Below are 10974 nucleotides of genomic sequence, written 5' to 3'. Positions count from 1 at the left end.
CAGAGTTTGTTCAAATGCATCACAAATTCAGCATCGAGCAACTGAAGAAAGATTTAATTGAATATCCGTGGACGGTTAGAGGGTACAACAATGTTGGAGTGTAATATTTGATTTTTTTTAATTAGAACTATAGGTGCATTTGAACATTTGAACCATGCTAGACTATATATGCGGCTATTTGAACATGCAGACTTAAAAAAGATTGGGACCCGATGTATACATATAGCGTTGGATGGCTGGCTCATGCATTCGTGTCCGCGAACTGGCCCTGTGTCCATGTATGGATGCGGGAGGAAATTTGAAGTCAACATTGGAGACACGGGAAAATATCAGCTGATACCGAGAGACCTTGGATCTGAGATCCAACGGCCAAAGACCAAGCTTCTAGATTTGTGTGTAAATATGAGATTTTGAAGGTTTTTTTTTGTTGCGAACTTGCAGACCTTATGCAATCATTGGGCTCTCAGGGGTCCGTATCATGGATGGGAGCACACAGGGCGTACCACCTAGCACCTAATACTTTCCCTCCAACGCCCACTGACCAAAACTTCTAGACTTGCGTGTAAATATCAGATTTTGGAGGGGGTTTTGCAAACTTGCAGAAGCTCAACCATTGGATCTCAGATCAAGGGCTCTCGGGAGTCCGTATCATGGGAGCACGGGGAGGCCCGAGTTGCTTTCCGACCCTTCCCTACTCGCCCATTTCCCGACGCGCCCGAGTCACCCCGAGCGCAGCCGCAGCCGCAGCCTCGCGTCCGCCCCTTCCGCCACCCCGACGAGCTCCGTCGCCTCCTCTCCTCCTGGTCCAACCCCCCAGCGCCTTCATCTCCAACGGGGCGAGCTCGACGACCAGAGCCACCCCCCCCGTCGCTTCCGTCTAGGAACGGGACGAGCCGGCGCCGCTCTGCTGCCTCCTCTCCTGCTCCAGAGCTGCAGCGACCGAGGCGAGCCGACTACATCAGCTGCCTTCCGATTTAAGGCGGCGGCGACGACGTGTACGACGGGGGCGACTGGAGCGTGCACCGCGACCTGCAGGTAAGCTCGGACTCGCCTCCTCTGCTCCCCGCGTTTCGTTTCCTTAGATGCCGAACCAGGTTAATTGATTATCGGGATGCAGACCCTAGATTCCTCGTTGGAGGCTAAGAATCCTCCCTCTCCCTTCTCGTTCGCGGCTGGTGTCATGGAAGCTTTGATAATATCCGCGCGCGATGGACATATGGCACTGGAGTATTTCACAAAAAACTACCACATTAGGGGTTGCCGTCCCACAGAACTACCACATTCAAAAAAGTGACTGATAAGTACCAAAAATTTCTAATTTTGTGACTAAAAACTACCACTTTTGATAAATGACCGGTTTAGACGATTTAAACATGTTTATGACATGCAGGACCCACCCGTCAAGGGTGATGTGGCGGCACGGGCAACTCTGTTTAGTTTGACCGTTAAGTTGACCGTTATGACAGGTGGGGCCCACAGCCGTTCTTCTTCCTCCTCTCTGTATCTTCCTTTGGCATTTTACCAAACACCTCCTGTGCATCATCCTATGCTGCTTTCAGTGGGCGCCCAGTCGCCCCCTCATGCTCCGGTGGCCTTTGCCGCCCTGCACTCCGGTGGCCTTCCATGCCAGAGGGTGCCGGAAGAGAAGCCCGCGCAGCCGCACGCGAAGCCGAGGTGCTGCGAGCTCTAGGCCCTGCTGCTGCCGCCCTCGCCGGCCTCCCTTCGAGCTGGAGCTCGTGGTCAGCGGCAAGGAGCAGTAGCAGCGGCTGCAAGCAACAGCACCACGGGCCTCGCTCGCCTCGACGTGCACGCCGAGCTCCTGCTCATCCCCTTGCCGCCGAGCCGCAGGCCGCACTCCGGCGCCGAGGCGGCAACAGGCTCGCATTCGCGGTTCGGTCCCTGCGTCGCGCCGAGAAGGACCTGGCCCACCTCTCCGCCTCTGTGCACGCCACGGTCAAGTTCCCCATGCCCTCCGCGTCCAACAGCGCGGCGGAGGTCGAGGTGTCCGGGGTGCTCGCCAAGGCCGTGGCCACTACCGTGTTTCGGCCGTCGAAGCCGTGTCCTTCGCTGCCACCTCCAAAAAGACCACCGCAACATCCTCCAACATAGGAGCAGTAGCAGCGGCCGCAAGCAGCAGCACCACAGCTCCGGCCTCCTCTCGCCTCCTGCGATGACCGCGGGTGAGCCAGAGCTCCGCAACACCCTCCTCCCCTTCCGCTGGAACGAGACATTGAGGCTCCCGCCCTCCACGAGGCTCGGCCACAGTGCGCGAGCACCACGACGAGCAGCTCCTGCAGCACGTGCGAGCACCTTGGCAAAGCACCTCAAGCAGGTGAGGCGCGCACCTCGCTGTCGTCCTGGGCGCGCGAGGATGTGGCGTCCTCTGGACCATCTTCCTCGGTCAGGAGCGACGGGGGCGTCTTCACGGCGGGCGCGTCACCGGAGTTGACCCGCTTCCCTCCCATGCACAGGAGGTGTTTGGTAAAATGCCAAAGGAAGATACGGAGAGGAGGAAGAAGAATACCGTGTGGGCCCCACTTGTCATAACGCTCAACTTAACGGTCTAAATAAACAAGGTTGACCGTGCCGCCACGTCACCCCTGACGGGTGGGTCCCGCATGTCATAAACGTGTTTAAATCGTCTAAACCGGTCATTTTTCAAATGTGGTAGTTTTTAGTCACAAAATTAGAATTTTTTGGTAGTTATCAGTCACTTTTTTGAATGTGGTAGTTCTGTGGGACGGTAACCCCTAATGTGGTAGTTTTTTGTCAAATACTCTATGGCACTGAAAGGTAGGCTCTAGTCTGATCTGACCTGACGCTTTCCTTTCCCGTGTTACCAACTGATTTTCCGTTTACGATGAAGATGTTATGGAACTTATTGAGAAGGAGGGGAATGATATGGTCGCCAGCTTTCGGGACAGCAAGAGTCGAACGTTGCTTCACCTTGCAGCTCGCAAAGGCAAGGCGGATATCTGCTCATATCTAATTAGTGAAGTTGGCATCGATGTGAATGCTGCCTATGGTAAAGGTACTACTTAAATTTTTTATGCATGTGTAGCATGATTTCCTTTTTAAATAATTTTTGTTAGGTATTTTCTTAGTATATTATTAAATAATATATGTTCGTGAATAAACTAGGTTTGTATAATAAACTTGTAAACCCTCAGGTATATCTGATTGAACCCTTGCATGGATTAAACCCTTGTAGAAAGTAGCAACCGGAGAGTAAATTAAAGGGTGGTTTCCATATTCATATTCTATATTTAACTCCTTCCATTCATGCCTAAAAAATACCCTTTGGTTCAGTTACAGTACCACAATAGCATCAGAGTATAGAATTTTAAATCTGAAATCGGCCCATGCAGCACAGTTTGGTGGTGCAGTTCGTTTCGAGTATAATTGGAGATGGATAGAGTGTTATTGCAGTTTGATATGTGTCTAAACTGCAATTTGTACTGGTTTCACACCCATTGTACTTCTGGGTCATATATCACGATGTGCTTGATGTTCTTAGTAAAAACAGACAGTCATCTTCCTGAAATTGTAACAGCGTGTAATGTTAATTGCTGCACAAATTTCATCAAGTAGGAAAAGATTGGAAGACGGATACAATATGACAAAAGAAAACTAGTAGATGGATGCTATATCATTAAAATACTTCGTATGTGTAGCTTTCTTAATGATAGCATGCTATTTGATTGTCCTGTACATCTATCGTGTGATGGAATATAGGCGTTAGTTGTACCTAGTGTTTATATGTTGTCTACGTTATCTCTGAATAAATTTCAGGTCAAACAGCATTGAAGATAGCTACAGATAAAAGTCATATGGAAACTGTTGAATGCCTGCTCAACAACGGGGCCGATCCATCTGTCCTGAATATTGGGCCAACTATACTGTGTATGGCTGCAAAGTTTGGTAAGTGATACCTTGTTTTTTGTTTTCATTAAAATGGGAGTAATATAATGTTGTGTATGTTTCTTAATACAGGAAGATTAGGAATAATGAAGCTTCTACTTGACAAGGGAGTTAATGTTGATGCCAAAGGCTTTGAGGGTACTGCACTTGCGTGTGCTGCTAGGTGCAGACAAATATGTGCAGTCAAGTTTCTCATAGAACACGGTGCTAAGGTGAATTTTCATTATAATTTCCTCATGAAGGTTTATAGAACATGTAGCTATGACATCGATGATTTTGCAGGTGCAGCCAGAACCAGAGTTCAATTCCGTTCATGAAGTCACACCTCTATCTTGTGCTGTCTCCTTCGGTTCATTCGAGTGTTTTGATCTTTTAATAGAGGTACAGAATTAATCAAGCCCCTTTTGGGTTCATTATTGCTCTGTTTCTGTTTTGTGTTCATTTCAGCATGTAACATATTTGTATTTACTCAGTGAAACTTCTACATTTGTATTTACTTCTTAAACTAACTACATTTTCTGCAAAATAGGCAGGCGCAGATCCTAAATTTATCAAGAATCCTCTACACGCTGCTGCTGCTAGTGGGAGCATCAAGCTAGTCGATTGGTTTCTAAAATATGGAGCTGACCCAGATTATTGTGATGTAATCAACGAACTTCAATTTTTCTTGAATAAACCTTCATATTTTTTACGTTTCTTTACAAATTGGAAAGAACACCTGTTGTATCCACACTAATCTGAGCGATACCTGTATTTGCCGGTTTAGCGATGCTATTGCTTCTTTTTCATACTAAAAAAACGTATAATCATTGAACTTTGTTTTTTTGCATTGTAGCTGCAACTATGAACCTTTTGTGCATCTTGGTTATATTGTACACTCACATTTCGTTGAATTTTGCATGTTTCTTGTACTGCCAAGTAAAACTAAGTTTTGACTGTTTATTATCCTTTTCTTTCCTATAGCATGTCGATGGGTTGAAGCCAATACAAGTTGCCGCACAACGTAAACATGTTGATATTGTTGAGTTTCTTTTCCCATGGACCACAGAAATTTCAGATATTTTGAACTGGTCCGTGGCTGGTATTATTGAGACTTATGCTGAGAACAAGGTGCCAAGTGAACTTTATATTGATTATGCAGTATCATTATATGTTTATGAATTGAAATCTTTTATGCTATAATTCTCATGATAAGAATTCAATGCATTTTCAGCCGCTAGACGTTTCACATAAGGAAACCACTTTGAGAAGAATTTCATCGACTAAGGTGTGTTAAATTGATATGCATTTCAACATGTTAATGAATTTAATGTTGCAAGAATTCGCCATGTATATATCTGCATTCTTTATGATGTTCAGTAAATTGATCTGTAAAATTTTGTTTCAGATGAACGTGAGTATTCTGTCGGACGAAGAAATCAACCTTAAAATCAAGGCAATGGTACCAGAAACAGAGTATCAGTTCTTTTCCAAATGGTCAGCCGCAAAGAAGCGGCTGTTTTATGAGTCTACATTGTATGGACTGCCAGAACCGAATCGAATTTTCAATTATGATGTTGGAGAAATAAAGGTATAATCTTTGCCTTCTGAATGTGTAACTCTTAATTGCCTTGGTCCTTTACATCTTTGCTTCTCAATGTATTTAATTGCCTTAGCCCCTTACATCTTTGCAGAGCAGTGTCATTTTTGACATCACAAGTCCTAGTCCCACCAAGGTACAGGCGAGTTATTTGAGGGCAATAAGTGTTTATCGTTTTTGGCACTTTGCGGGGTCTGATACAGTTTATGAGCTTGGACCTGGTGGCAATAAAGTCACTGTTTCGAGAGCAGATGGGACATTTATATTTTGGTTCAGGAATAATAATAATGATGTTGGTGTAGTGATTGATGGTCAAAGTATTTGGATTTCGGGTTTCGTCCGAAGGAGTCGTAATGACGATGGAAGCTTTTCTTATAATCTTCCTATCCATTTCTCTGTTGGCATGATGAAGCAACCTTCAAACAATATATTGACAGCTGCTGGCAGATCAAAGACATTGACAGTCATGATGAAGCAAACTTTGAAAAATATATTATTGCCTCTGATTTGATGTTATCAAATTTAGGTGGTTCGTACGATGGTGGTGTTTCAGGGCTAAAGCTAAAAATACACGCGCTTCGTGCTGCTGTTAATGCTATTAGTACTCACGAAGAGAACATGTCTTTTAAGGACACCTGCCATGCCATGTTGCGTCTGATATGCTTATTTTGTATTCCACTGAGGCTGGAAAGAACGATTGGATATTTCAGTACACCATGAAGTCCCTGGAGAGGAAGCAGGTGGATGCACCTATTTCAATACCCTCTTGTTTGGATGGAACGGTGACAAACCACAGACAAGTTTCTCATAGTGCTCTCAATGCCCTCGACACAATAACTGAGAAAAGATCTATAGGAACTGCTGCTGCTTGTAATGCTGATGTGCCTATTCCAGCACCTTGTTTGGATGGCAGTGTCACAAATCAGAGACAGGTATCTCATATTGCTCTGGATGCCCTTGATAAAGTAATTGAAAAAACAGCAATGGATACTTTTGCTGCCTCTACTGTTGCTGCTGCTGCTGCTGCCGATGAAGATGATAATTATGAGGAGGAGGAGAAGGGGCAGGAGGATAAAGAAGGTGGAATCAGTTCATATAATGGCGATGTTTTTACTGCTGCTGCTGCTGATACATGTGTCAATGATGATGCTACTGCGTATGATGATGAGAAGGGGTAGGAGGAGAAGGAGAAGGAGAAGGAGAAGGAGAAGGAGAAGGGGCTGAAGGAGGAAGAGGATACAATAACTGAAAAAACAGCAATTGATACTTTTGCTGCCTCTACTGTTAGCACTGTTGCTGCTGCTGATGATGATGAGGAGGAGGAGAAGGGGCAGGAGGATAAAGAAGGTGGAATCAGTTCATATAATGGCGATGTTTTTACTGCTGCTGCTGCTGATACATGTGTCAATGATGATGCTACTGCGTATGATGATGAGAAGGGGTAGGAGGAGAAGGAGAAGGAGAAGGAGAAGGAGAAGGAGAAGGGGCTGAAGGAGGAAGAGGATACAATAACTGAAAAAACAGCAATTGATACTTTTGCTGCCTCTACTGTTAGCACTGTTGCTGCTGCTGATGATGATGAGGAGGAGGAGAAGGGGCAGGAGGATAAAGAAGGTGGAATCAGTTCATATAATGGCGATGTTTTTACTGCTGCTGCTGCTGATACATGTGTCAATGATGATGCTACTGCGTATGATGATGAGAAGGGGTAGGAGGAGAAGGAGAAGGAGAAGGAGAAGGAGAAGGAGAAGGGGCTGAAGGAGGAAGAGGATACAATAACTGAAAAAACAGCAATTGATACTTTTGCTGCCTCTACTGTTAGCACTGTTGCTGCTGCTGATGATGATGAGGAGGAGGAGAAGGGGCAGGAGGATAAAGAAGGTGGAATCAGTTCATATAATGGCGATGTTTTTACTGCTGCTGCTGCTGATACATGTGTCAATGATGATGCTACTGCATATGATGATGAGAAGGGGGAGGAGGAGAAGGAGAAGGAGAAGGGGCTGGAGGAGGAAGAGGATGGAACAAATTCATGCAACATTGGTCTTGCTGATGTTGAGGAGGAGGATGAGGAGGAGGAGAAGGGGCTGGAGCAGGAAGAGGGTAAAATCAATTCATGCAACACAGTGACGGGTCCTGCTAATGATGACATTGAGGAGGATGACAAGGTTAAGATTCGGGAAGAGGAGAAGAGACGGGAGGAGGAGGAGAAGGCATACGAGCTTGTGACTGGTGTGCCTTTCCGAAGATTATCCCAGTGCCTTGATGCCTATGTTATACTGCGAAGAAGAAAAGTTATCAAAACCAGGTTCTTTCTCCCGAACAAGAAATCTGAGTTCTTGGAGCAAGAAACTGCTGCAATAATGAAGCATAGTGATGAAAATGATGAGCACTTTAAAGAAAGATTACTCGAAGCAAATCTCAGAAGAGGAACGCTTTTCACTGTAGAAGATCATGGAGACATCGGGAAGTACAGAGGCAGAGTGTGGCCCATGCCACCAAGGCCATACTCCAAAAAGAAGGGCACGAAACTTCGGTAAGCGCATTTTGATAGGTTTGTACATTTTCTGATGTCCTTTTCACTTAATGATTACGATGTTTACCTTTTCAGGTGGTATTATTTAGAGCCTGAGTAGGATAGATAAGTATAATCTTTGAAGGTACCCACTTTTTGCTTACCTCCTATCATTGACAGTTTTGCATCATGTGGTAACAATTCCAGCTTGTAAAATTAGTAACTGTTATGGGGATATTGTACTCTTTATACTGAATAGTGGTAGTGATCACCTGCTTTATCATGATCCATGACAAGGTAGCAGCGTAGTCACCACTTGAAGTTACTTATAATAATGAATAATCTGGACCTCTATTTTCGATAGCCGCAAAATGTGAGGATATATAAGATGATTGCGTAGCCTTCGGTTTTTAGTTATTTAGTTTTCAGCATTCTGAGATTATTTTTGCTTGTGCATATTTATCCCCATGGTGTTTAACTAGTTGTGCAACTAGTCTAGTATTGTAGCTTGGGATTAACTCGACTCCACTAGCTGGTTGACTAGTCTAGTCTTTTGAGTCGAGCGATTCAAAATGGGCCCACCGTTTTCTTAAAAATGTAATCAGGAGGAGGTCTAAGGCTGGCCCCTGAACCCTATTCTCTCCCCTGCACTCACGCACGGTCATGCCTCCTCCTGCGTGTTTCTAACCTGAGCCTTGCAAGGCGGCCACTGGCATTACTGGTGGTTGCAACACCAGCTGTTGCTGCAACTTTCCACTAATCTTATCATCTGCTCTCCTTCCTCTTTTATCTCCTTCAAATCCTCTCCCTGCTGCTGTTGATTTGATTCGTATTGAACTCCCTTCCATCAATATCATGCGAGCAAGGCGTGGGAAAGACAGACAGACTCACAGACAGAGGGACAGAGAGGAGAGGGGGAGGGAGGGAGGGAGAGAGCAGCATAGAGCAACAGCAGAGATCGGAGAGGTGAGGAACAGGCAGCACCAAAGGGAGGTAGCGCTGTGGCTCCGGGGTGCTAGTGGCTCTCGCAAAGGGAGGTGGCACGTGGTGGAGATGGAGATGGATAACTGGGTGGCGCACCACCACCCCAGAGGTTGGGGGAGAAGGAGATGTAGCCAGGTTCGATTTGCAATGGAGGTGCGGCTAGGGATTTTGATCCCCTTCCTGATCTGCCACTATTGCTCTTTGGCCCTTCTCCTTTTCTTCTTTCTTCGCAAGAAGGTCCAGTTATTTCTTTAGCTTGCCCCTGGTTACTTCTTTTCTTCTCAAAGTCCTTGACGCATTTCTTTCATGCCCTTGTCTCTTCTCGTTAACCACATAGTCGGAATCTTCACAATTTCTTCACAATGTCCATTTTCTTCTTTTGCTTTCCCTGGTTACTTCTTTTCTTTTCACTCAAGTCCTTGACGTATTTCTTCCATGCCCTTATCTCTTCCCGTTAGCCACATAGTCAGAATCTTGACGATTATAGTGCCTTTGCGCACGTTTCTGTAAAAGCAACAAACGACTAGCAAACGACGAAAGTGCTAGTCTGAGCGCGAGCGCACCTGCCCGCTTTATCATCCCCGCTCTCTCTCTCCTAGATTCGCACTCCCTCGTGTATTTTAGGACGTACAGGCAAGGCAGTCGTATATGGATTATATATATTCCCGAGTCATGGCCCTCTGCAGCGCAATCACTACGTCTCCGTCCGTCAAGTGCATCCCGGCCCAGATAAAAATCCCACGTCCTGTACGGGGACGCCGTATGCCCACCAAGCACATACGTGCCGGCATTTACTTCCATCGAATTGCCCTCAAAAATAAAAAAATTCCATCGAACAACCGTCCCACTTGTTTCGCTTTTTTCTCCTCCGCCCTTCTCCATTTCCATTCTGTCTCACTCTCTGCTCCTCTCCCAAACTCATCCCAAGCTTATCCTTCGCCAAAAACACTGCCAGGTTATGACAAGTTCAGTTAGATGTTCAGTTTTTGCATTTACATCTTTCTATCATTTCTGCATTTTCTCTTGTCATTCTATGCTTTAGATCTGCTCACTTGTTAATCTTTTTCAGTTGTCCAACTCTAGTTATTTCAACCCCATGACGCTCCACTGCTCCAGTAGAATCATTAGTAGGCTTATTCATTTTATGCGTGTTGTTTAGTCATGTATATATATCGGAAGCCTGGTGGGAGCTGACAAATGTTTTGCTTCCTTCAAGCATTCTGTTTCAGCAAGTTCTAGCACCACCAAAATATGTTTTTAGAGCTCCAACAAACCTATAATCATTCTAGTAGCATTAACACCTGATCGGACTGTAGTGCACATTTTTTATGAACGAAGATTCCAAGAACCCCTCAGCAGTGATTGTCATCATGTACTATGAATCCATCTTGTATGAGCTACTTTCTGGACTTAATGTAATTATTTTTACTTGCAGGTGACATGGCGATGTTGCACATGGGCTCGCCTGCTAAAGCTATGGGTGCCAATCGAACACTGGCGAGTGTACGCGGGCATTGAATGTGATCGGAGGTCCAAGACATGTGTACCTACCGTGGAACAGTCGTATACGGTGAACTCGCCGGTTAATATGACGATCCCGTCACGGCAGGATGATACCTGTTCCAGTTGTACATAACGGGGTGCATTTTGCATGGCCCATGCGTGATGTAGGAGTATATGGATACAATGCCTAACCTGTTTGCTGTGGTAAGATTGCATGCGTATTCTTTTTTTTTTTATCCAAAGATTGCATGCGTATTCTTAGCGCATGCAAGCATCAAATTGGGTCAAGTGGGGCTCCACCACGTAGGCTAAGGGTATATGATTAGCCAGGGCTCATACGTACTTTCCTGAATACCTACAAGTCGGCCGGCAAATACGCGTACGTATACCTGAATATCTGATCGATAGTTGCCGTGCTGTAAACCGATCGAATAGATAAACATCGATACTGTTTTGCCATCTGTATCTCTTC

The 10974-nt window shown here is 45.4% G+C and overlaps 1 protein-coding gene across 3 annotated transcripts; it reads left to right on the top strand.

Annotated features, from left to right (window-relative positions):
• The first annotated feature begins 689 nt into the window (after positions 1 to 689).
• LOC125543602 (ankyrin-3-like) lies at positions 690 to 10731 on the top strand. 3 transcript variants are annotated; one of them, XM_048706995.1, is made up of 12 exons: positions 690 to 1035; positions 2867 to 3031; positions 3793 to 3921; positions 3994 to 4133; positions 4204 to 4302; positions 4451 to 4564; positions 4885 to 5031; positions 5135 to 5188; positions 5309 to 5491; positions 5595 to 8036; positions 8112 to 8160; positions 10435 to 10731. In XM_048706995.1, the coding sequence occupies exons 2-10, from the start codon at positions 2872 to 2874 to the stop codon at positions 6009 to 6011; spliced, it is 1443 nt and encodes a 480-aa protein (XP_048562952.1). In that variant the 5' UTR covers positions 690 to 1035; positions 2867 to 2871; the 3' UTR covers positions 6012 to 8036; positions 8112 to 8160; positions 10435 to 10731. The 3 variants fall into 3 exon arrangements, with proteins under 3 accessions (XP_048562952.1, XP_048562951.1, XP_048562953.1); XM_048706994.1 differs by lacking the exon at positions 690 to 1035 and adding an exon at positions 2596 to 2793; XM_048706996.1 differs by lacking the exons at positions 690 to 1035; positions 8112 to 8160; positions 10435 to 10731 and adding an exon at positions 2596 to 2793 and having other exon boundaries at positions 5600 to 5751.
• Positions 10732 to 10974: the final 243 nt, after the last annotated feature.

This window comes from Triticum urartu, chromosome 3, assembly GCF_003073215.2.
Source record: "Triticum urartu cultivar G1812 chromosome 3, Tu2.1, whole genome shotgun sequence".
NCBI lineage: Eukaryota > Viridiplantae > Streptophyta > Magnoliopsida > Poales > Poaceae > Triticum > Triticum urartu.
The sequence above is the reverse complement of the archived record's forward strand: the minus strand, read 5'-3'. Positions and strand labels throughout refer to the sequence as shown.